General features: G+C 49.2%; 7 protein-coding genes across 7 annotated transcripts; 5 read left to right on the forward strand and 2 right to left on the reverse strand.

Moving 5' to 3' along the window:
* Positions 1-1,654: 1,654 nt before the first annotated feature.
* Positions 1,655-3,182, forward strand: CTAM01_15448 (uncharacterized protein; the record flags this gene model as incomplete). Its single annotated transcript, XM_060531445.1, has 4 exons — positions 1,655-2,095; positions 2,186-2,501; positions 2,564-2,783; positions 2,870-3,182. 4 exons carry the CDS (start codon positions 1,655-1,657, stop codon positions 3,180-3,182), a joined length of 1,290 nt encoding a protein of 429 aa, XP_060373957.1.
* Positions 3,183-6,369: 3,187 nt separating this feature from the next.
* CTAM01_15449 (uncharacterized protein) lies at positions 6,370-8,578 on the forward strand (the record flags this gene model as incomplete). The annotated part of the gene is made up of 6 exons (XM_060531446.1): positions 6,370-6,403; positions 6,468-6,734; positions 6,788-7,227; positions 7,279-7,833; positions 7,896-8,103; positions 8,169-8,578. 6 exons carry the CDS (start codon positions 6,370-6,372, stop codon positions 8,576-8,578), a joined length of 1,914 nt encoding a protein of 637 aa, XP_060373958.1.
* Positions 8,579-8,746: 168 nt separating this feature from the next.
* On the reverse strand, positions 8,747-10,105 carry CTAM01_15450 (uncharacterized protein; the record flags this gene model as incomplete). Its single annotated transcript, XM_060531447.1, has 3 exons — positions 8,747-8,873; positions 8,936-9,815; positions 9,889-10,105. 3 exons carry the CDS (start codon positions 10,103-10,105, stop codon positions 8,747-8,749), a joined length of 1,224 nt encoding a protein of 407 aa, XP_060373959.1.
* A 2,071-nt stretch (positions 10,106-12,176) lies between these two features.
* Positions 12,177-15,903, forward strand: CTAM01_15451 (uncharacterized protein; the record flags this gene model as incomplete). The annotated part of the gene is made up of 3 exons (XM_060531448.1): positions 12,177-12,597; positions 12,776-14,228; positions 14,550-15,903. 3 exons carry the CDS (start codon positions 12,177-12,179, stop codon positions 15,901-15,903), a joined length of 3,228 nt encoding a protein of 1,075 aa, XP_060373960.1.
* Positions 15,904-16,977: 1,074 nt separating this feature from the next.
* On the forward strand, positions 16,978-19,088 carry CTAM01_15452 (uncharacterized protein; the record flags this gene model as incomplete). The annotated part of the gene is made up of 4 exons (XM_060531449.1): positions 16,978-17,039; positions 17,208-17,598; positions 17,701-18,144; positions 18,204-19,088. 4 exons carry the CDS (start codon positions 16,978-16,980, stop codon positions 19,086-19,088), a joined length of 1,782 nt encoding a protein of 593 aa, XP_060373961.1.
* A 320-nt stretch (positions 19,089-19,408) lies between these two features.
* Positions 19,409-21,513, reverse strand: CTAM01_15453 (plays a role in the entry into G0; the record flags this gene model as incomplete). The annotated part of the gene is made up of 4 exons (XM_060531450.1): positions 19,409-19,615; positions 19,710-20,644; positions 20,699-20,724; positions 20,789-21,513. The coding sequence occupies 4 exons, from the start codon at positions 21,511-21,513 to the stop codon at positions 19,409-19,411; spliced, it is 1,893 nt and encodes a 630-aa protein (XP_060373962.1).
* Positions 21,514-22,679: 1,166 nt separating this feature from the next.
* CTAM01_15454 (metallopeptidase MepB) lies at positions 22,680-25,267 on the forward strand (the record flags this gene model as incomplete). The annotated part of the gene is made up of 3 exons (XM_060531451.1): positions 22,680-24,134; positions 24,227-24,954; positions 25,072-25,267. Coding segments are annotated over 3 exons (2,379 nt in total), but the record flags the coding sequence as incomplete, so codon positions are not given.
* Between the last annotated feature and the right edge of the window lie 331 nt (positions 25,268-25,598).

The following is a 25,598-nucleotide window of genomic DNA, read 5'->3' on the forward strand; positions in this document are numbered from 1 at the left end:
CGATCCCAATACGAAGTTCGCGAACATCAGGGATATCCATCGGGCTCAAATCGAAGCGGGTGAAAAGGAGGTTATCACGGCTGAATCCAGCGACTCTGAATGCCCTAGTGAGGCTGGCAGCTGTATTGTAGTGGGTGTGGTTGAGGATCAATAGTTAATAGTAATGAGGAGGTTGGGTTGTGATCCCATCGTTTTTGTGGTGCCAGAAACAGGGGGGTGCCAGGAAGTGGGTATGTTGACTTATAGATCAGAATCATTGTAGGCAGCATTCGCAAGTCAACCTTCCTTATCAACTTCTTCTCAAGAATCTTCAATTCTTCTTCTGACAAGTCTCTGAGAAGCTCCGGCAACTCTCTTTCAGGCCATATCGTCGTCTGCCCCTCGGAACTGGACTTGCTGTCCGATGTCAAGTCCATCGCTGCATTCTGCAAGTCAGAAGGTTTCACTTCCTTGGTTTCGGTCGACATCTTTGTCGCTGCCCCTCAGTGGAAACTCCAGGGGTATGATGAGAATAAATGGGTACAGGAGTAGCGTTTCTTCAAACTCCCGTCATAGAGAACAGACACAAGTGGAACGGATATATACCTGCGCTCCTCGGTCCCAGGAAGCCGTCGGATTCTGAAGAAGGAGGTCTGTATTGGTACACAATTGACCTATTGACTAAGGTAGTCGAATAATCGGATCTCTGGCAGGTTCAGTCCGGGTCACCCCTCTAATCGTGATAACGGGTTATCGGTATCTTCTTGTCAAGATAAGTGCCCGTTTTGACAAGGACGAGGGTGCCTTCAGAAAAACAGGCTAAATGCGACCGTCTCCGCTCAATGTCAAGCTGTCAGTCGTCTGAACAGCATCGACCTTGTAACGGCTGTTAATGCAAGGATGCCGTAGTCTTGAAGCTAAGGACTATGGACGGAGGTTTAAGAGTCGCAGATTGCGGGGGAGAGACGAAGAAGCAATTGGGACAAGAAAACTATCACTTTATCATTCGGCCGCTAGAGCTGAGAAGCCGAAGACGTATTGTGATGTGGTTGTCGCACAAGACTCCAAGTGTGACGCGGTGCCAATCGTCCCCTCTTTATCTTCCCCTTTGTGTCTCCTGAGCCCTCCCCAGCCTTGTTAACCATTGATTCCCTGCTTGGCTCGGCGATGGACTCGGCCCCACGAACCCGACTGATAGGCGCACACGCACAAACCAACATTCTCGTCATTTCGTCGCGGAGGCGGATCTCGAGACCGATGGCTCACGGCATTATCGTCCGTTGAATCTGCAGTAGAATCGAGGGGTGGCGCACTTGGCACGAATTGGCAGGCATCAGTTGGCAAGGGATCTAGGTTGCTGCGCGGTCACTGTGGCGATTTGATTGGGAGTGTTTAGTTGGCCCCGTCCCACCGATATGGTTCCCGGGGAAGCACGGATGTTCTGCCCAAGGCTGCGCCGCATGCGTGCGGCCGTAGGAAACGGCTTCGGCATCTTGGTCGGTGGTCTTTGCATCACCGGCCGAACTTGACTCTCTCCCTTGGTTATAAGAGTCCGAGGAATGATTCTAAGCTAGAGAGGCAGCAGATTGAGGGTAGACTAACTAGTAAAGACCAAGATTATCACAAACTCGACGTCGTCCGTTCCGCAAACTCTCAGAATACCCTCATCTCCAATATGGCCAAGCCATCCATCCTCATCGTAGGCGGAGGCGTCTTTGGGACCTCCACAGCCTACCACCTCTCACAAAGAGGCTATGGAAACGTCACGGTGCTTGATCGCTTCGACGCACCCTCCAAAGACTCTGCGGCCACTGATCTGAACAAGGTCGTACGCGCCGACTACCCCAACCCGTTATACGCGAAGCTAGGCATGGAGAGCATGCAGGAGTGGAAGGACCCCAAATCCATCTTCGCAGGGATGTATCGCGAGAGCGGCTGGGTCATGGCGGGCCACGGCCTGACGCGGGGATGGCTCAATAGTGCGATGGAGACAGCCAAGAAGGCGGGGCGCGAGGGAGTGCGGTTCATGTCGGCCGGGGAGATGAGAACGAGGTGGCCCGCTCTGACGGGGGAGTTTCCGGACTGGACCAACTTGTGGAGTCCTGCGGCTGGCTGGGTAAGTTTCCATTGTGCCAAACAATATCACTTACAGGACGATAACGTAGCAATGGAAGTGATAGCAAACTGACCACGATCGGAAAAATAGGTGCCGTCCGGACAAGCTCTGTTAAGAATGGCAAACGCCGCCAAGTCACAGGGGGTTAAATACATCTGTGGAGAATCCGGGTATGCCAAGAAGCTCGTGTTAGACGGCAACGGGAAGTGCGAGGGTGTCTTGGCCGCAGACGGGACACTGCACGTGGCGGACATAGTTGTGTTGTCCACAGGTGCCAATACCGCGACTCTAGTTGATGCGAAGAAAGAAGTGGTGGCACAAACATCAGTCATCTGTGTGATGAAACTGGAGCCGCACGAGATCGAAAAGTACAAGGATATGCCAATCATCGATGACTTCGAGCAGGGTACGTAGGCGGTTGATCTTGGAAGAGTGACATGGCGAATTCAAACTAACCGAGGTATCTAGGCATCATCTTTCCACCAGATGAGAATGGCTTAATCAAGCTATGCAGTTGCAGATGTCTCACAAATTATCGCAACAGATATGTTCCAGGAGCTTCCATCCTCCACTCGTTAGGCGATTATCCAGACGACGGATGCCCTAAGGAAGTCGAAGATGAAATGCGTACATTTGTTAGAGAGATGATCCCAGAGCTGGCTGACAGGCCATTCATCTCTTCCAAAATGTGCTGGTACGTAGTGAGACATCATCCTAGAGATGTTGTTGGCTTTTCCATTTCTTCCGAATCCTCCATGCTAACTCGAAATTCAGGGACGGTCTAGCCGGTGATCTCAACTTCAGAATCTGCCCTTACCCCGAAACTCAGAACTTGTTCGTCGCGACGATTGGATCAAATCACGGATTCAAGTTCCTCCCAATTATCGGCAAGTACGTCGCCGACATGCTCGAGGGGAAATTGGGTAAGGAATGGCAGGATCTGTGGGCTTGGAAATTTGGAAAGGTTCCCGATGATTTTCAAGATCCTCACCCGTGGCCGCTCCGCGATATCTCAGACTTATCAGGTTGGAAAGGCCGAAATGCGGCTGGCGATGGCAAACTCCCTTGGACATGGAGTCGTCTCTAGACTAACATCTGGGTTGATACCAATTTTTAATTAGACATGCGTACATGATTGATTGCGGATGGATTGTCCACGCAGAGCTCCTTGTCACTTGCTTGTGTCTTCTCGGAAATAAGTCAAAGCACCCACTTATGGGCCCCCCCCCCTTTTGGGCCCCCCCAAAATCCTTCCCAGCCCCCCCGATTAAAACCCTACCCTTAATGTATAAACTACTATAATAATTATAAAAATCGTCTAAATATATTTCTTTTTAGTATAATTATTAATTAATATGTAATAGTCTTATATACTAAAAATAAGCTCTAACGGGCTCTTTATATTATTAAAAACGGTCTCTTTATTAAGAGGGCCTTAGTTAAGTTCGGAATTCCTAGGGTAATACTTTAAAATTATAAAAAAGGTTATTAAACGAGGGCGAGGGTATTTATAGACTTTTAGAGGCTTCTTTTATAATAAAAAGACTAGCTAGTTTAATAAGTTCGAATTTAATATACCTTAAGTATTATATTAACTTATTAATAAATTAAAGAATTTATTAAGCGAGTTTTAATATCTTAAGGGGATACTAAACTACTTAAAAAAAAATAAATTAACGCTTTTATTAAAAAGAATTTATTAATAAGGGTCTAAAAAAGTTATTTAATAAATTTATACTATATTAATAGAGCTATTATTAATATAATTAAATTATAGTTTAGATTACTTAATATACTAGAGATTAGTAATATTAAATAAGTTAATAAGTATAATATAAATAAGATTAGTATAATAAAGGGTAAGGGAGCTAATAAGCTAGTTTTAAATATAATAAAAGCTATAATAGTACGAAAAAAAGAGCCTAGTTCGCGTACCTAGGTAACAATTATTAAATATATTTTTATTAATAATAAATCTATTAACTTATTAATTATTTATAAAAAAAAGTCGGTATAATAGTAGTAGTTTCTACTTTAACTTAACTTTTATAATAGTTAGAAATTTATAATAATAGATAATAGCTAGATAATTAACGAGATTACCCTATACTAATTAAAAAAAGTATTCTTATTATAGACCAAGACCCCCCCTATTAATAGGCTTAGTAAGCTAAACTAGCCTTAATTATTAATACTAAATAGGTATAGGAGTTATATAATAATAGAATTTATATAGGAGTGCTATAGAAATAACGTTTACTTATTATTCTTATTATTATATACCTCTTATATCCTCTAGCTATTAGATATAGCTATTTTTAGTCTTATTAAATCCTATTATAAAAAGGAGCTCGGTAAGGAGGATATAGTAAATAATTTTATTATTATTAGAAAGCGGTACTTTTTAAGCTATTACTAGCTTACTCGTTTAGCTAGTTTAATATTATTAAATATACGAAATAAATAAAAAGTAACTAAACTATAGCTACCTAATATAGCTAAGCTACTTCTTAACCTAATAGTCCTATTTATATAAGTTATACTATTTAAAAGGGGTATAAAAGCTAGGTAAACGACTAGTACTATTAGTAAATCTAGCACGTATAGCTTTAACGAGGTAATACGGGATATTCTTATAAAAAAATATAAAAAGTAAATATTTATATAGAAACAAGAATATATAAATATAGGGGAAATAAGCGTATATAAAAGAGGTTTTTATAATAAAGAGGGTAGTATAGTTAAATTACTATATAAGAAGTTACTTGCTTAACGAAAGGTCTAAGTAGGTAAATATACGCCTATATATAGGTATAAAAACCTCCTACTAGAATATTCTATTACTTATTAATTATAATATAATTAATAAGCGTATATATAAGTAAATACGTAATCGTAGTACGTAATTCTGTTTTGAGAGAATTCTAGCTTATTTAGTTACTTTCTAGCACTTTCTATTGCTTACGTAAGCTTATGTAAGTAGTATTGCTTATATAATTAATACTTATAATAATCTATAGAAATCGTAGATTATTATAGTATATAGCTTGCTTACGTAATATTGATAAAAAGGCGAATAATAAGGTAAATAAAGTTACTTTCGTAATAGTAAACTACTTAACTAAGTATTAATAACTTCTATTATTAACTAGTTAACTCCTAAGAAGGCTAGCGAGCTTAGTAACTACTTAAAGCTATTTATAAAGCTTAATCTAAATAATATTACTTAATAATTATTATTTAAAAAGGTAAAAAAGGTATTTAGTAAATAAGCCTACTATTTAGCTATATTTCGGTACTAAATTCGACTTTTAAAAATAAGGGTTAAGTATATAAGGCTTAAGAAAAAAAAGAGTATATTAATAAACTTAAATACTAAGTTTATAAGTATTTAGGATATATAAAAGGCTTAGGAGGACTTTAGTAACCGTTTAGTTAGTCCTAATTGACTCATAAGGGTTAAATTACTTAGGGAGAATAATAACTATATTATTATAGTAGTAGAAGATAGTTAATTAATTGAGTGTAGTTGGTGGCGATGTTTTGATGCTATGTTTGTTGGGGGGCCTAAAAGGGGGGGGGGCCCATAAGTGGGTGCTTTGACTTAAAGTATCTGGACGGAGTGCAGTCCTCCTTATTCCCATTCGCAACCCAGGATTCGTAGTTCAGCTTTGAATACTTGCCAACATCTAATAGAGCCTGGTCCTGGCAGCCAACACCAATAGCAATTCGCCAGTTGACACATCCCAGTTCTGCGCCATTACACATGACAACTAGCAGGGGCCGATGCATGCCGCCCCGCCGCTATCATCCTGTACGACCCAGCAAACATACCGCAGTACTTCCAACTACTTAAACGGGTTGGAGGATTCTCGTTATCAGTAAGAACCTCCGCACCGTCGATATCAGTCCGCGTGGTCAACGTGGGTCCCTCCTCTTTACCCCGTATTGCCCATCGTCTTGGACCTTCCCATCTCCGATACCGCCGGCAAACGACATTAGGCAAAGGAGCATGTCGATCCGACGAGTCTTTTGAGTAGCATCCAGTTCTTTATGGAGCACAAATGTCCCTTTGCCGTTGTAATTTTTAGACCAGTTGAGACATCGTGAACTTAGTTGTGATGATGACTAGAACGCCAAGAGGTCGAAGCGCAGTAGCCTGCAAGGCCTGTCATACACAAAAGCTCAAGTGCAATGGCGGTACGTTGCTATAATCAGTTGCGAACTTCTTTCTTGTGCTAATTGAGATGCCCATAAGGAGCACCATGTGAGCGATGTCAAACCCGGGGGAGGCCCTGCGTTTACCCCGTAAGAGAGAAATACATCACGGTCCCTCAAAGTTATTTGCGGAGACTCGAGAGACAGCCAGCAGTGGCGCAACGATCGGGAGATCCGATCTCATCGCCAGAGTCGGTCCGTACAGATCCAAACGACTTTGCGACACCGCTCTCGCCCAAGTCTAGTCAGATTATCAAGGAAGAGGAACTGGAAGATTGTAGTGCAGAGTTCTTCGTGAAGAGGCTCCGACAACTTTCGTGGACAGCAGCATCTGGTGATCCAACCAGCAAACAGACTAGAGAGTCTACCGGCACAAATGCCGAGAGCTACACATATTCTCGGCTGAAGTTCGATTTTCTACGTAAGTCGATTGCTCACAACAATCAACAAGACGTTTGCTGATGCGATGCACAGAATCTGAAGTCTCATTTCGACTCCCGCCCCGACCGTATGCATTCCACCTACTCCAGGCCTTTGATGAAGGCTTCAGTGAATATCACTGGTTCCTCCGCAAGAGGTTCCGGGAAAGGATCCTCTTGACCTACTCGGATCCGCAGTCGCAATCTCACGATCGCAACTGGTTGTGCAGGGTCTCAGTCGTCTTGGCCCTCGCTGAGAGCTGGAATCGATCTCGAATGTCCTCAGCTGTCCACATGGAAATCGCGGGGAAGCATCCGACCAGTCCACCGCAAAAAGGAGCTGCTGTTCCCTTGACTTTGCCTCCACATTCTCAGTCAACGTCGCAAACACTGCCGCCACCTCCCGGGTCCGAATTCTTCGAACAAGGGTTGATGCTTCTCAAGATGTCTGCGGAAGAGCCTGTGCCAGAAGATGTGGAGGCACTTTGCCTGATTGTTAGTACTTATGCCTATTAACTAATGCCAAACCACTGACGACATGTCTAGGCGTTTTACTGCTACTCACTCAACCGACGTAAAACGGCTTACTCGTACGCCAGCCAAAGTGTTGCGCTGGCCAAGCTCTTGCATCTTCACAAGCCACATCCTCTGCCCAAGGCCCTAGATCAGCAACGCCAAGTGCGCGTTATGAACGAGCACAGGAAGAGGCTCTGGTGGACATCCTACTGCATGGATAGAATGATATCAACCGAGCTCGGCGTCGCTGCCGCCGTGGCTTGTGTGCCAGAAGGCATGCAACTCCCGTCATCGGCCGGACTAGACGCTGAAGACATCGAGGAGTTTTCTGATCCGGGGCTTCTGACCATGCAAACCCAGCTCTGCGAGATCAAGCGCAATGTTGTAAGAACGGCGGCTCAACACGTTGATGTTGATGACGAACGTCGACTGGAGATTCTTAAGCCATGTCTCGATACTTTGCAGGAGTGGAGATCAAGTCTGCCGCAACAAGTAGCTTTCACGTTCGAGGAGAGCCTGCCTACGAGATTGATGGAAGCATCTCACGGTAGAATCCTTGCATCCACCTACATGCGATATCACCAGGTGAGCTCGCATTTCATTCCTTCCCGGATCAATCGCCGACTTGTTTTCTAACAATAATCCAGTGCTTCATCTTATTGTTGAGGCCACTCTACCTTCAAAAGCTTTCCTCAATCGTTCAAAAGCGGCGATTGAACAACCCGCCGAGTTTCACCGGGTCCGACACACCATTAGACAACGATGATCCGATGAGAGCTGTCAAGATACAGTGTCTTCAAGCCGCACAAAACAATTGCAAGATCCTCCTCGGGCTCTGGAATTACGATAAGATTGGTAAGCATTTGCATCACTGTGATGCCCCTGAATTAGAAGGAAGGAGCTGACAATTGTCTGCCCAGCGAAATTCGGATACTGGGAATCTCTACACTTATTCTCCGGTCTTGCAATCCTCGCACTCGCCCGAGTCTCCATCGAGGAAGGTAAAGATTTCAACCCAAACAGCGAAGACGATGTAGCACTCTACACTCGGACACGAGCACTGCTCAGAGAAATGGCTCGCGTCGGCAACCCTGCGGCCAAGGATCACGATGTCTTGCTCTCAGATGTTGAGGCAATGGTGAAGAGAATCTCAAGAGAGGAAAAGACAACACCGCGGCAATCTAGTGTCGAGGAGGCTGATGGCAATGTGGAAATGGAGACTGATCTGAGTTTCTCGGATTTCATGTTTTCGGACGGAGGCGCGGATCAACAGATATGGAGTGATAAGGACTGGGAGAGTATTCTGAGCACATATACACAAGGAATTTGAAAAAGTCAAGAGCTTCATACTTCAGACTCTTGTAAACACGATCAAGTGGAATCATTGGATCCATTCCTGTAAACCACACCTATTACTGAACTCGAAATGGGAAAAGAGCCTTTTGCGATATTGAACTTGCGATATCTGTGAGGGGGCTTGGAAGTCTGATCCATCAATTCATCTAATCTCTTCATGGGATACAATCCTAGCACCTGTCTTCATCGGGTCGATTCGTTCATCGTAAGTACCGATGCCGTCGACTGGGGCATACTTCTCGCAGAGGTAGAGCATGCTATTGTAAGCTCTGCAATTCGTCAGAAAATCCTCCAAGACCCCATATATGATGCTACAGGCAACAGCACTTACGAAATCCTCAGTCGGCTGTCATCATGGCCAGCGGAGTAGTTCATACCCCCTTTCAGGCTGTAAAGCCGAATCCGATCCTCAAACTCGCTAGCGGGCTCCGCCTTGGGAAAGAATTCAAGGTACTGGTCCGTATACACTTTCTTTCCAAAGATTGCCGAGAACTCGCAAGCCCAGTGCCCCAGCTCCATCTCGTTGTGGGCAAAGTACGAACCGGCATCAAACAACATCGGCAGGTTCGTGTCTTTGTTGATACCCGTGTTACCCGCCCACAGGTCGCCATGAATCAGACTGGGCTTGATCGGTTGTCCGTTCCATGTGAGTTTTCCCAGCAGTCGTGGGATCACATACTCGGCTACTTGGTCCGCCGCACGCTCATACTCAGGCCAAGTGCCATTCTTCTTGATGTCCAAGCTAAGCGTGTGAAGGAAAAGTTTCCGATAGAACACGGCCCAATCTGACTCCCATTTTACAGCATGCGGACGATCGCCATCACATGTCGTGACGCCGAAACCAAACTTGTCCGAAAGAGTCTGACTCTTCTGGTGCATTTCGGCCAAGCGCTGGCAGAACTCAGAAGGATCTTGTGCCGTTGTGGTGTCGAAATCAATAAATCTGGACATGTAGAAGTACGTGGGCTTGTCTGCGTGCTTATACTTTTTATGCCCAATAGGCTCCGGGATGAAGTCTGGCATCAGTTTATAGATGATTTTGGATGACTCGAACTCGCCGAGAAGCATGACTCTGCCGATTTCTCCTTGCGCAATCTTGACGAAAAACGATTCCTCCGAGTCCGACGAATGGGCGACAAGCTTGCCCGTAGTGGTCCACGCACTGTAACCAAACATCTCAGCAGAGCCAAGCGAGAATCCCTTTGGCAGAGCTGAAATGGCCACAATCTCCGAATGAGCAAGCGGGACCCGAGACACGTAATGTCAGTCAGATGTATAACGTACCATCCTCAATCACTTCATCTGTGGGAAATTTGCAATCCTGGCGAGCTGGCAGCTTCTGGTTTGTTAGATGGAGCTGGAGGTCGACATGCTGTTGAACAGGGTTAAGAGAGGCATCAGCATTGACATCGACATCGATAGCATTTCTATCATAAAATTCAATGAGATTGACCTTGCTGCTCGTTTGAGAACCAGTAGTAAGCGTTGTGAATGATTCCATGCTCGATTAGTTGAAAGTTGTTGTCACGGATGGCCCTAGATATTGACAGCAGACAACGTAAACTGAGATTGAGGTAGTCCGTCGATAGAGATCGCGATATTGTGCTGATGGACGACTGGAGGGGAAAAGAAACCCAGGATTTGGTTCACATTATATAACGAGATTCTTGACAAAGAATCCGAAGCGATCTGTTCAGTCAAGCTGCTGCTGCGAGTCTACCGCCGCAGAGAAGCCGTGTAACCAAGACCCCGACCCCTGCCCCTGAACAAAGGAGCGTCCTTCTATCCCTCACACAACATCACACCAGACTTATAGAGTGGTTTTCACAGTATAACACTCTTTGAGGACGAATATCTCAGAATGTCCACGTGTAATGCGGCACTTGCACCTCAAGATGATGGCTACTCATTCAAGCCAATAGCATAGACTTCCAAGAGTCCGTTTCGCCAGTGGTTGCCAAGGATCTCAGTGACTGAAAACTTTGAATATGACGGCAATATTTGTCGCTACACAACAGCCTGCCGAGGTGTGGCTAGTATGCCACCAGATTTAATACTTCATTTACCGTTTTACCAGCGCAAGACTGTGAGCCGGATCAGGGGGTCGGACTTGCAAGGCCGTTGCCAGTGATATAATGATTAGAAGCCTGGCTTACCTTCAATGTTCTTTCATGAATTCAGACTGTAGCAAGAGGAAATCAAAACTTCTACAAAATTTCCTGCATATCCAGGTCAGACTTACTTTTCCACGTTTTCCAATCTAACCCAGAGACTGATCACAGCATTCATGGGAAGTATTAGTATCGAACTTAAACAAGCACACCCTACTCTTAAAGACGCCGGCAAAGCTACGGCCATTGTTTTAATATCTACTATAAACAATAGACCTTAGTAGACCGGGTTCGGACTTATTTGTCAAATCTCTCCTTCATAAAAAACATAGCGCAACTGGCAAATGGGGAAAACGGAGCCTATCGAAGGGCCCAGTTGATTCTTTCAGGCTAAGGTATTCCGTGAATCATACCGTTGTATGGCTGAAAAATCTAGAGGAATCGAAACAAGGATGATGGGGAGTGAGGGGGGCAGGACGGGTCTAATGCCGTCAACTCATTGATCAAGGTCGCCAACTGTATGTGCAGCTCAGTAGGTTTGCTGGACGCCAGCACCATGGACCTTTGGTAACTAGGTATTAATGGTCGATGCCAGATCACGGCATAGGCATTCCGATACTTCTCAGTAACGGGGAGTCGAGAATCAATCTCGTTCGGACTGCACCTAAGTTGTTTACAGGTGGTAATCCTTGTCACTATCGGCAGAGCCGCAAAGCGACATATTGTCGTCAGTGCAGGTCGTGGCACTTGAGGATGGGGACATCTGACGCAATCTGACAATGTCTCACATGATCCTGTATCTCTTACAATTGGCATCTTTCAGGAGAGGTTGAGGTGGCTCAGAACTTGGATCATCAGAAATACTACGTCTGTTGTTGGTGGTTGGTGACACTGGCATCCGCTTCACTTGAGTCGTGTGATCTGACTGACGAGGCAATATGAGGCGGCTTAGTAAGTCCTACCATGTGTGAGTAGATTTCTGCAGTGAAACGCGAAACGTTAAGCTGCAGAGTGCATTTTTGGAGGCTCAGGATGTACGTTCGCCAAATCTGACCCAACCCTCTTGCGGTGTCTTCGGCATGTTGCAGCACCGGGCAGCACCATCAGGCCAGATTACGCTGCACAAGCAGCTGTGAAGAATAACGAGTGTCTGTCAAACGTTTCCTAGTCAAATGATAAAAATTCATTAGTCGAAGGGACATCGTAAAGCCCATTACTGTCGTTCGCCTCATGTATTGGACCTGTGTATGTAAGAAGAGGCTATGACCATACGACAAACGAATTGCTCTTGTTCGGATTGATTACACGAATCTCTCAGTACCAAGATCTAATAGCCTGATCATTCCGATATTACCCATGCCCCAACGTACGATTTCCTTCATACTTCATCTGACTTGACTGTCCTTGAGTTTCTCGACTTTTCCATTTCAGCCCTCAGCGCCGAATTTTGATCAAAACACAATGGACAGGATGAATCATCTCAGCACTGGAGATCGACTTCTTCAAGATCTCGAAACTTCTCGTCAACGCCCACTTCGTCGAAGATCAACGGGCGACATCCGGAACGACATTGATCTCCTTCATACACCGACATCTCAGCTCTTATCTACGCAAGATACGGAGTCACAGGATAACTCTTCTGGCGCCGACAGCACTCCCGTACAGGACGAGGCTTGGATGGCAGAATTGACTGACGGCGATCGAGTCTCCACCTGGCGCCCGTGGTGGCTTCGCCTTATCGTTCTCTCCAACTTCTCTGCCGTGTTCCTGTCGTTCGCCATTGTCCTAAGCATCATAACTTGGTACTCCCAGGCCCACGGCGGCATGTTCGAGGCTCGGATGAAGGGAGTGGAAGTTATATGTCGCTTCGCACTCACTGCCAGTATGTACTCCCCATCTCAGTCGACGAGGCGTAGTATCACTGGGTTGAGAGACCATCGTTCTGACAAGACTTATAGTTCTCACACTTGCCGCTGCTTTTTGGGCTCGTGTTGAGCTTCAAGCATGTCGATATGTGCCCTGGTATGCTTTATATCAGAGTAAAGTACCCAACAAAGTAGAATGCGACCTGGACTATACCTCAATGATCTTCCCCACTCTCCTATTCCGCTCGCTGAAGCATAAACACCACTTTCTCTTCTTGGTTGCGACGGTATCGTTGCTGTTCAAAATCCAAATTGTTTTGTCTCCTGGCCTGTTTCGGACGGCCGATGTCGAAGTTGGCACAAACAGCACTCTCCTGCTCACAGATGTTTTCTCCTTGCCCCAAAACTACACTGTCAATTTTGAAGTTACAAACACTGCGTGGTATGTTGCTCTAAACATCCGTAACTTCAATGTCTCTTATCCTTTCGGAGCAACGAAGGAAGCTGCCTACCAACGATTCACTAAGAGAGGCAGCGAAAAGTCCATTTTCACAGCGACTGTCGAGGCTCTCTTCATGGATTTTCAGTGTCTCAAACTTGAGAAGTTCAAGACTGTGGATCGTATCAATCAGGACTCCAATGATGTGGAGTTTGTCCTCGACTTGCAATTTGAGGGTTGTCGCACATTACCCTTTCACGTCTTCCATGTAGGGGAAATGACCTCACGGGACCTGGCGTACTGGATTTATAACGACACCCTCAGCGCAGAACAACGTTGCTCAAACATACCTCAAGCCCGCCAGTTTATTTATTTGATCGCAAGCTTCAATCACTTGCCGATGGCAGGTTCTCACACTGTTTTTCCTCGCCAGGTGTCTGCGGTAATATGCGGGTCCGATGTTCGACTTTCGAAAGCAGAGATTAGCGACAATGGGACTAACCCCATCTTGAAGGAGACGAAGAACATTTCTCAGCAAAAGCTTGACGTGGACATCTGGGCAATGATTGTCAAAACCTTTCCTACATCAGAATACGACATGAATTGGCGTCCGGATACGAATTTCGCTGGTATGGAGGACTTCACCAACCCCGTTTGGTATTGGCAACATTTTAACAGTGGACTGAGATCGGTCGACAGCGAGCCGGGTCTCTTGAACACAACTGAGGTGCTTTACGAATCAGTGACTGGGCTTGCCAGTCATCTTGGGATTCTATTCGGACATTATCGCATGAGACAAGACCACGATACGAAGACTGATCTCGAGATCAAGCACAAATCTAAACGAATCATCATCCACTTCCCAACAGCCATCTCCATGCTTGGCATCTTTGGCCTCACAGTATTGATTTCGGCTCACATCATTGTACGCTATGAAAGAGATTCGAAGCCTTTGCACATGGATCCAGCCACACCAATAGGCAGCCTAGTCTTCTTACATGACCATCCCACTGTCACCAGTCGAATCCTTGACCTCCAAGACGAAGGTCGCCTAGAGTCTTGGCCTAGAGACAGTTCTGTACCTTACGTCATGAGGCCATGGATACGAATCGTCTTCACGGTTACGAGTATAGGGGTCTCGGCGGGGATCGTGGCCACTTTCGTCACATCTCAGACCCAAGCTGGAATAGGCTCACCAGGGGGCTACTGGTACCTGCTATGGACTTCTCTCCCAGTCTTGACGATGCTCGGCATTTCTTTATATACTAGCTCGTCCGACACTGCGTCAAGAAATCTTTGGACTTTGCACTTCCTTTCGAATAAGTCATCGTCGGTACAACAGCTTCATTTCTCCATGCTGGACATGTCCAGTCCTCGGGTTCTGATCACTGCTTTACAGACGAGAGCCTGGTCAATCTTAACATCACAAACCTTAGCTCTGTTCTGTGCCTTCCTAACAGCCATCGCATCTATTCTATTCACAGTGGAATGGAACCTAGTGCCACAAGATGTGCACTTGCAACAGAACAGTTGGTTTGCCGACAAGACCATGATACAGGGACTCTCGAAGTATGACAGCAATGTCTGTCGTCTTATCATTGGGAAAGGAGAGGGGGATCTGCCATATCCCAAGGGCACTTACGATAACCTTATCTTTCCCGATATCACATTACCACCTATTCCCAGCCGCAACGTCAGCCTCGAGGTTGAAATGGCGGCAGCAAGTCTAGAACCGCATTGTACCAGGGTCGCAGACGAGACTGGGGGCTTCAAGGTCGCAAGAAGGGAAATTTCTAAGGAAACGGGCTCTTTGACCGATTATGATGCAGACATATATTTCGACGTCACCATCCCGAACGGAACTGTAATCAAGTTCAATGAAACAGTTTTATTCGGGAACAACAAGAGTATAGCTACACAGAGATTCTTCGCCTTGGGAAATAAGATCTCTGGAACAACCACGCGACTTTATCTTTGGGGCAATTGGAAGGTGGGGTCCGAGGAGGTGACTTTCGTCCGAGCCTGGCACTGCGACTATTCTTGGAAAAAAACAATGATGAACGTCAACATGTCTGTCGTGAACAGCGAGTTGGTGATCGACCAAAAGCGCCCTCCTCGTCCAGTTCAGGGGTCTACAGAACCATGGAACCCGCAGTTCAGCTTTGCTAATTACTATGCCGACCAATCCATTTGGCCTGATTCAAGCGAAGATAGAGACCGGAGTTTCGACATGGACAAGGAGATGATGCTTGTGTTGAAGCCGTATGGTCCTTTAGAGCTTGAAGCCTTAGGCGATCCGTCCCAGGAAAATAACGTCAAAACGGTCATCACCCATAACTGGGCTTTTCTACACGCCCAGATTGCCAACAAGAAGAATCGTCTTAGTCTCAATGAGTCGGCCATCTCTGTCATCCTTCCTCCCGAAGGTCTTCCACTCATCAAAGCGAAGCTCATCGATCACAGTAGACGGCGCCTGTTCCAGAATCCAGTCGCAACCTACTTAATATTAGTGATTCTATGCCTGGTCATCATAGTTCATTTGCTCATGTTGGTACCCAAAGCTATCAAGATTCGCCTTGGCTGGAAAACGGAACTGCCCAACATGGATGTGGAGGGGCTGGCCCCGGACGGATTTAACAGCATTTCACGGCTAGTCACTCTCCTACACTCCTCGAACGCCATACAACACATGCCGTCTCAAGCTCTTCCACAAGATGAGCTACTCGAACAACTTGAGCATTTGCGGTTCCGCTTTGGTTGGTTTGAGAGGCAAGCCGACAAAACAGAGCATTTTACAATCGGAGTGGAGGGTGACGCAGGCTTCGTTTTCTTGCGTGGGCCAAAGGAAGGCGGAGAAGCCGAACCAAAGCCGGCATCACTGTAACTTGGTCCGGATAGCTAGCCCAGGGTAGCAGGTCATGCGAGTCGCGCTACCTTCGACGACCTTCGGTCAAAAGAAAGAAAGTTGAGCTCCATCTTCAACCCGACTCAAACTACGAGAAGAAAGGAGGGTTGAAGAACACTCAGAGAGGTTTCAATGAATATGTCTTGTCGCTCCTCGCCCTACTATCCGCCAAGCCAGTCTCTTGCATGCGGATCCAACTTATGGCAGTGCCCTAAGAGGGGCATCATAAGTGAGGCAATACCTTCATCCCTCACGCCGGCTTCTCGCTCTTCGTGTTGGTCATGTACAAGAATCCGTTTTTGGTAATCATTCGCCGTGATGTCATCCCAAAGTTGGTTCGTCGATTTCGTATCCGTCCCTAGTCGTTGTCGACAATCTGGGGGCCAAAGTCTATGCGCTCCAACGCTGAGAATTTGAGAAGGAGCACCTAGTATTATACCAAGCCTTCCCCTCTGTGGCACTCGAAGCTTGCTCCAACGACCCCTGAATGGGGCGAGACCGAGACCGAGAGCGAAGCTTGCAGCACTTGTGGATACCGCTAAGTAAGGACAGAACCTTAAAATACCAAACACAGCCAATATCTAATCGTTTCCCTTCGAGAAACGGCAATTGTCACTGAAGATGACTCGCTAGTGCGGCTTGGTCATCCCCAATACGTGTATGACCTGGGGCTGTGATACACGTATCGGTGCAAGATCTCCACCACGGACAGAACCATTCATGATTAAACAGTTCCAAAAAATATGGATCGGATCTTCGGGGAACGACAAACGGAACCACAAAGTCCACAGGGCTGAAGGCTTGATTGACGTGCTGCCAATGCCGGTTGGCCGTTGGCGACCCCCCTCCACCCCCTCGGGCCCCTTCTTCTCCGGTGATTCCAGACCATGTTAACCACTCTTTGTTCCCCTCCCCTCCCTTTCGCATTCTTACACATCAATCCAACATCTATTCCACCCCTCGGACTCGGAAGAGAGAGAAAGAAGGCGTCCAAGGCGATCCAAATACACCTTCACAAGGCGTCCTACGCCATCATTGTTCGCCGCCCACACAATGGCGAAGCTCCCGAGCAGTCAGGTCCGTCGGGTCGACTCTGACAGCTCATCAATAAGTTGGTAAGTCGATATACGTCGTATTCAATACGCGCCCTCTCACCTATTGCTTTCTACCGAAAAGAAAGTGGGAAGCGAGAATGACAGGGCGGCCAAAACCAACAACCCAAATCTCGATAACCCCCATCCCGCATCATGCAGCAAACTAACGAAAATCCTTCCTGTGTCCAGGGGCCTGGACTACCTCCAAGAAGAGAAAATCGCGCCTCTCACCTGGATCGAGTCGCCCGTCTCCTCGGCCGATGAAGACACGGGCGAGATCCGCCTCTTTGTCCGGCACAATGCAAACACCATTGAACTTTTCTCCGACCTCTTCTTTGTCGCCAACCTCGAGACGTTTACGCAGACGCACAGCATCACCGACTTGTCCAGTTTAGCAGCCTATCTCGGTTTCTTCGCCATCATCTGGTTCACTTGGTTCCAGATCACGTTGCACGATGTTCGCTTCTCCATCGACTCGGGGTACGAGCGAATGTGCAAGATCCTGCAGTTCTGCCTATTTGTCGGGTTCGCTCTCGTTGGGTCATCATTCAGTCCTGGTACGAAAGAGCACAATAATGCGGTATGCCTACTTTCAACTTTTGCTGTATCTCGATCATGACAATGGCGACGGAAGCCTCGGAAATCTTGATACAGTACCTTCACTGACAGCGATGCAATGTAGAACTTCCAACTCCTGTGTAACATTCTCTTCGCTACCCGCCTGCTGCTCGTAGCCCAGTACTCCGTCGCCCTCCACTTTGTCCGCAAGAAGACAAAGGCCTTGAACTGGCCGCTGTCTCTCACCATTGTCCTCTTCATCTTCTCCGGTGGGGCCTTCTACTCCATGACGCCAGCCTTCTCTCCCGAGTCCGGCAACGGCCTGGGTATCTACTACGTATGGTACATCATCCTCGTGATCGAGGTCGCCATCACCCTCGGCCTCTCGTCAATCTGGAGGAACCTCAGCTTCAAGCACACCCACTTGACGGAGAGAATGGGCCTCTTCACCCTGGTCATCATTGGTGAAGGTGCCATTGGTGCCACAAAGGTCGTCGGCGTCCTGATGGGTGACACCGGCCTCCGGCTCGATGCATGCCTTGTCGTCGGTTGCATCGTTTTTATTCTGGTATGTCACTCGTCCATACCATGCTCCAACCATAGATCAACTGACTCAACCATCCCTAGATGTTCAACTGGATGCTCTACTTCGACAACCCCCCCGAATGCAAATTCGGCACCGTCCGCCAACAAATCTGGGCCGTCCTCCACTTCCCCTTCCACCTCGGCATGATCGGCGTCGTCGAAGGCTCCCAACAAATCGCCCTCGCCTGGCAGGTCCTCAGCTACTTCAGCGACTTCTTCTCCTCCGTCCGCAACGCCTGCGTAAACGAGCACCAAGACGGGCAAGCCCTCACAACTTCCATCGCCACGGCATTTGAGAAGCTCAACATGCCAAACAGCGCCGAAATCCGCAACCTCATCCCCTTTGTCTACCAAGAAATCTACAAAATCGGTAACACGACCGACATTTGCGCGCCGGCCAACATCACCGGCACAGACTCGCTCTTCGTGCCCCCCGGCTTCGAACGCCTCACCAAGAGCGTCCTCGGCGTCTTATTCGAGTCCTACAACGGCGTCACATCAGACGGCGACGAGGACCCCGGCGAGATTGCGCACCCGGCCTACTCGACCGTCTACATCTACTACTGGTCCTCGTTCCTCTTCGTCGTCGCCTTCTTCGCCGTCTTCATCCTCATCACCAGACACAAAGACCGCCCGCTCAACATCTTTGACAAAGCCGCCGTCGCGACGCGCGGTGTCGCCGCCCTCTTCGCCGTCGGCATCGCCTCGGGCGCCGGGTCCGAGAAGTTCATCTTCGCCTACCTCAGGAGCGGCGCAACGCTGCCTACCGTGGCGGCTCTCCTCTTAGTAATTCTGGCCGTGGACCGCTTCACGAAGCATCTCAGCGCTAAGACCCTGCGGCGAAATTTGACCGAGGGTTCCGAGTTCTGGGAGAGGGGTTTGGCGGAGAGACAGCTTATAGAGTCTTCGTTAGCGGGGAAGTCTTGATGCCTGGCATTCCTACAGTCGGAGCTTCCTGAAAAGTTGATCGATGGCTTCTGCGTGAAGAAAATTACAACCGCCATATATTTCATATAACAGTTTGTACATCATAACGGCCTTCAGTGTGAGGAAAGCGGGGAATTGGGAGGTTAGAACGGGGTTATGGTCACAGCTCGACAAGTTTTCTTTGTATCAAAATCATGTCCAGGGTTCAAGGACAGCGCAGGGCATAGAGTCCACACGCTATGAGGCGTTTTCAGGGCTGGCACCTGTAAATATAATTGCTTTAATGACTCCCCTCGAGGAGCGCGAATTCTACTTCCTTCTCATGTGGCCCGATTTCTGCGTTGATGGACAGTGTCTTGCTGTCTGCCAGTCGTCTCGAGCGGTATCTCCTCTACTTGGGCTGGTTGATCTAATAAGCCCGGGGTTCCTCTATCGACGCCGAGAACAGCCGCCTTTCTCTCATCGCTCAGATGGTGCTCTGATACGAAGAGGTTGAGCACCAACGCCAGGCCCGAAAATGCGACGTACTGGGTGTTTTTATTAGCAAATGTACGCAAACTGAACGGTGGTTCCTCAAGGATATTTCACATAGCAATTTTTCGACGTTGAGATCTTACTTACCATGATCCAGACTGTCTTGAGCGCTCTGAAATACGCTTGGCGCACAGGAACCTGCTGCTCAGCCGCAAGCAGAGCGATGCCCTCAACATGAGCTGACGCATTCTCTCCATCAAACTGACCAGCGAGCTCGCCACCGATCATCTCGACCAAATACAGGTTCTCAGCTTTCATCTGGTTCTGGAAGACAACCCCACCAACAACCACAGAAATGGCCGTCGCAATAGACCTGAGGAAACCCATTGTAGCCACCACAGCAGCCGTATCACGCACCGTAGTCGCAGCCTGCGCCGCCAGCACCGGCGCTTCAATGTTCAGCCCCACGCCGACGCCGGTGAGGATCTGGAAAGTGAACAGCTTCGCCAGGTTCTTGTCGAACTCGAGGTTGATGAGTAGACCTGTGCCGAGAATCAGCAGCACCTGCGCCGCGTACATGAGCACTCGATACCGACCCGTCCGCTGGATGAAAACCCCAGCAAACGCTGCAGACAACGAGCAAGAGACGATCAGCGGTAGCATATACAACCCCGACGTCAACGCATTCGCGCCCAGCACGGCTTGGGAGTAAAGCGGCAGGTAGTACGTGATACCGATAAAGACGTACGCGTTGAAGGCGAAGACGCTGTACGCTGCCGCTTTCGACCAGCTTGAGAGAAGTCGAAGGGGTAGAACAGGGTTAGCGGCAAATTTCCACTCGTTCACGAGGAATATGCCAATGACGACGGTGCCGAAGACGATGAGGCAGATTACGGTGGCGGAGGACCATGGGTGTACGACGTCGCCGAAGTCGAGGGCAAGGAGAACCATGAGAGCTCCGCCCATACAGAGGGCGCTTCCCGTCCAGTCTATGGCTTTGAGGCCTGCCAATACTGGTGTGTTGGGTGAAGGGAGGTCCAGAAAGAAGACGAGGACTATGAAGACAACGCCACCAATTGGCACTTGAACATGGTCAGTTTTCCGTTGGGTGTTCTAGTTCACGTGGGGCTACTTACGATTAATCCAGAAACACCATCGCCAGCTAACAAGAGGAGTAGATGGGTCAGTCGAAGTCAATAATCATATCTTACCGAGGGAGTACTTACTCCAATCGCGTAGTAAACACACCCCCAAGGACCGGCCCAACCGCACTCCCTACAGCCCAAATAACAGACGTAATAGCAAGATACAACCCTCGATCCCTCAACGAGAATAAGTCGCAGATGATGGTATTCACCATCACCCCCATCCCCGACGCACCGACACCCTGCACCGCGCGCCCCGCAATCAGCGCATCCATGTGCGGCGCCAGCGCGCACAGCAGGCTCCCCGCCAGGAAGATGGTCAGGGCGAGCAGTATAATAGGTTTCCGGCCCCAGAGGTCTGCGACGGAGCCCCAGACGGGTGTGACGGCCGTGAAGCCGAGGATGAATGCGGAGCCGACCCAGATGTAACCGTCAACGGAGTCGAGGGAGGCGACGATGTTGGGGACGGCGGTGGTGACGATTGTCATGTCGAGGGCGGAGAGGGTTGCTGAGAGGCAGAGGGATGTCATTGTGAGGGTTATGCTTGTTCCTGAGAGCTTTGGGATGGCGGTGGCGGGGTTGGAGGGGAGAGGCGGATCGGGATCGGGGGCATTGCTGAGATGCTCATCTTGGACTGATGGAGTGCGGTTGGTAGAGATGGTGGGCTCCTGGAATTGCGGTGGTGAGGGGATTTGATGGTGATTCTCGTTGGAAGGGCCCCGTCGCGACGGTGTTGCGCTTCCGAGCTTGCCGCTTCCCTCATCCACAGGATAGACAACTGCGAGGCCCGAAGATATGCTGGCCATGTTGGCGCTGCTATAATCTAAGGAATTGTGTTATGAGGGAGGAAAAAACAAAGTCAATCTTCTGTGGATGCTATGTTCTACGAGATGAATCAACGATTGCGTTTGTAGGTTCGAAGGAGTGGCGTGAGGATGTCAAATAAAGTCGGTGGCCGGAACATCAGCCCGACCGGCGCAATTAGTCAGTAAGAATCCAATTGAGAAGCCTCAAGTGATGAATAAAGGCGAGTTGGATGGCCCAAGACACTATAATCCTTGGCGGAGGATGCTGACATTGTTGGGGAAATGAAAGCTGGCGCGCTTTGGTTGGGGATTGCACTTGACCGTCCAACGTCTGCCTAATCTTCCTAGAGGCAGGGTGGCATTTACTTCCAGATGATAGGTATTCACGTTGTCAGTGCCTTGATACTTTCAAATGGAGGCCATGGACTGCATCTAAGTACGATCTCAGTATGCCATTATAGCTAAGGTCATTTGCAAACTACAAGCTGGACTACTCAGACAACAGCGTGGACCCTCAATTCCAGATTGCCTCACGGAAGAAAACTCGTTTCTAGTGGGGTAAATCAATTGATCCTTCGAAGATAGTCATTGTCCTCAAAGCGAACAGCCGAGACGGTCTCCTTCGTCCGACCCCTTGAGCCCCGGCTTTTCCCCCCGCCCCGTTCCCCGCCCCGGCCGGCCGGATCTCGGCACAGCCCATCGGCCAATCAAGCCGAAAACGGGCGGGGGCACCATCCGGGCCTTTCCCGGATCTGACTGCGTGCAGATTAGTCCAACATGAGGCACCTTAGTCCTGCATGCAAAGGGGTCCGTTAACTCGGGCGCTATCTTTAAAGTGCTGCCTACGAGATTCTGATTGTGTCACTACCTTGATAATACTGGATGCCTAGCGCTTTGTGGTGTTTGGAATTTGCATTCCACTGCAAATTCGTCCAATCTCTGGTAAACATCACAACGGCACCGGTGGTCTGCCGAAGGCATCCACGAACACTTTCTCTGTCAGATCTCTCTTGAATCCAACAGTCCCATCGCTGAAGATAGCTAACCGGCAAACGACCCGCCTACCCCTCGCATATCATCCCTGCACCAACAAGATCGCAAAAGTTGAAACCAACGAGTGAGTGATTCCCCGCCAAACCAGCAAACCGCTGCCTAAACGCCACAGACTCAAAAGATCACGATATCCCGCTCTTGGCATCAAATTCCTACACCTCAAGCTTCAGCAACTCCCTCGACCTCCACTTCCCAATTCAACCCTGCTCCCATCTCACTTCATCACCACCATGGCCCCCTCCCCTCCCCGCAACCCCCCACAACCACCCCCCATCTTCACAACCTCCCCCTCCCAAATCCTAACCACAATCACCACCCTCATCTCAACCCACCGCGCAGCCCAATCCTCCATCCCATCAACAATCTCAACCCGCGACGCAACCTACGCAAACACCCTCCTCCCGCTAGCTCACGCCGAAAACGCCCTCTACTCCGCATCCTCCCTCCTCCTCTTCCACAACGCAGTCTCCCCAGACCAAGAGACCCGCTCCGCCTCCTCTCAAGCTCGGTCCCTCCTCCGCGACGCAGAACTCGAAGGCGCCAACAACGAAGCGCTCTTCAAGCTCGTCGACGCAGTCTACAACGATGCCGCGGAAACGCGCTACCTAAACCCGGAAGCCAGGAACTATCTCCACAAGAAACATGGCGAATTCGTCAAGAACGGCCTGCGTATCCCCGCTGGATCAGAACGGGACCGCTTCCGCACAATCCGCGCCGAAATCGTGTCCCTCACGGCTGAATTCGCAAAGAACCTTGCCGAGGCGGATGTCTCGGTATGGTTCACCCCGAAGGAACTAGACGGCTTTCCGCCCGACGCGCTCGCGCGTCTCGAAGAAGGGGACGACGAAAGCCCCGAGACGGCAGGGAAACTCCGGATCAAAATCCCCCTTCACCTCTCTCACCTCCTCCGCACCGCCCACCGGCCCAACACACGCCGCCGCGCCCGGTTGGCATACGACACCCGCTGCCGCGAAAACATCGCCATCTTCCGGCGCGTCGTCCTCCTACGCCACGAGGCTGCCCGTTTGCTGGGGTACCCCGATCACGCGACCCTCAGCACGGAAGAAAAGATGGCTGGGTCCCCGGCTCACGTCACGTCCTTCCTCTCCTCTCTCCGAGAGAAGTTAGTCCAGGGCGGACAAGTGGAAAAGGAACACCTCCTGAAGCTCAAGAGGCATGATGTCGAGGAGGAGAGGGGCGAGATTTATGATGGGAAATTGTATACGTGGGACACGGCGTACTACACGAATCAGTTGCTTAAGGAGGGGTATGCAGTTGATCAGGAGCGTATTTCAGAGTACTTCCCGTTAGAGCAAACTGTGGAGGGCATGCTGGGTATCTTTAAGAGGTTGTTTGGGATGGAGTTTTTCGAAATTGCTGGCAGAGAGGCGAGGGATGCCTTGTCGAGCACAGGGAAGGGGGAGGATATCGTCTGGCATGAAGATGTGCGGCTATTCCCCGCGTGGGATTCTGCTGATGAAGGGGGCGGGTTTCTGGGGTATCTCTACCTTGACCTCTATCATCGAGATGGGAAATACGGGAACCCTGCCAACTTCAGTCTCGTACCCGTAAGTCCTCTCCTTTCCCCACCCCACAGAGATCATCACCACATTTCTCTCTCTTTCTCTACTACATCTGCCCAAGACTAACGATCTCCCAGGGCTTCACAAACCCAGACCAAACCCGCACATACCCCTCTACAGCCCTCCTCTGCTCCTTCCCCCCTCCCTCCTCTCCATCCTCCCCAACCCTCCTCCGTCACGCCGACGTCGTAACCCTCTTCCACGAACTAGGCCACGCAATCCACGACCTCGTCTCCCGCACCTCCTTCGCGCGCTTCCACGGGCCCATGGGCACCGTAGTCGACTTCGGCGAGGCGCCGTCTCAAATGCTCGAGAATTGGTGCTGGAGCGCGGAGCAGCTACGCGGGCTGGGCCGACATTACTCGTATCTATCTGAGGAGTGTCTGCTGGACTGGCAGGAGAAGCAGGTTATCAGGGGAGTGCAAGGAGAAGCAGGGGAGGGATCGACCCAGCCACCGGAACGAATCCCAGAGTCCGTCGTTGAGGGCCTCGTTGCCGCGAAGCACGTCGGCCAGGGGCTGGGAACGCTGCAGCAGCTTTTTATTAGCGTTTTCGATATGGCTGTGCATCAGTTGCCCGCGTCGACCATCACGCAGGAGGATCCAATTGCCAACGCTGCCGCCGGTGCCGTCGAGGGAGAAGCCGCCGTGGACTTTACGACGCTATGGAACAGCCTCCGACGGGAGATCGTCCCGACGGACGATCCGCCTCTCCTGCCAGGCGACGATGCCAACTGGGGACACGGGTATACTAACATCGGACACCTGATGGACGAGTACGATGCCGGGTTCTACGGGTACTTTTTGTGAGTCTACACTTTCTCTTCCCCCTCTTTTCCCGGTCTTGGGAGACTTCCTCCCGTTGGCTTAGGTGGCCATGAAAGAAAGTCTTCACTAACCGAACTTGTGTTTGCGACGAACAGCTCAAAAGTCTACGCGCAGGATATTTTCTCAACCATTTTCGAGGCGGACCCCATGAGCGGGGAAGCAGGGCGCAAGTATAGGTACGGCGTGCTGGAGAAGGGGGGCGGCCAGCCCGAGATGACGACCTTGTTGGAGTTTCTTGGTCGTGAGGTCCGAATGGAGCCATTTTATGAAGAATTGGGATTATCGGCGTAGATTTGCCCATTCTCATCCGAGGAAGTGATGGTTCTATCATATTGCGAACATTGTAGGTGGTTGCTAGGAAACCATTACTATATACCAGCGACAAGATCACAAGAAAGAAAATAATTGGAAACTAAGTTGTGGCCTTCCGATACTCCGAATGTGCCACAGTGTTGGCGTCGAAGAACTAAGCACTTCAATAACCCAAAAGTAGGATCGACCCAGAATTGCGACTCCTCAGAGTGCCTTGTCTGGACAGGATTCGCTGGCGATTCCAATTCCATTTCCAGGGACTGTTTCCTGTCTGGGACGACATACGAAGCCTAAGGTTCTCTCCCGGTAT

Source organism: Colletotrichum tamarilloi (genome assembly GCF_030869305.1).
Source record: "Colletotrichum tamarilloi strain Tom-12 chromosome Unknown Scaffold_163.1, whole genome shotgun sequence".
NCBI classification, from domain to species: Eukaryota; Fungi; Ascomycota; class Sordariomycetes; order Glomerellales; family Glomerellaceae; genus Colletotrichum; species Colletotrichum tamarilloi.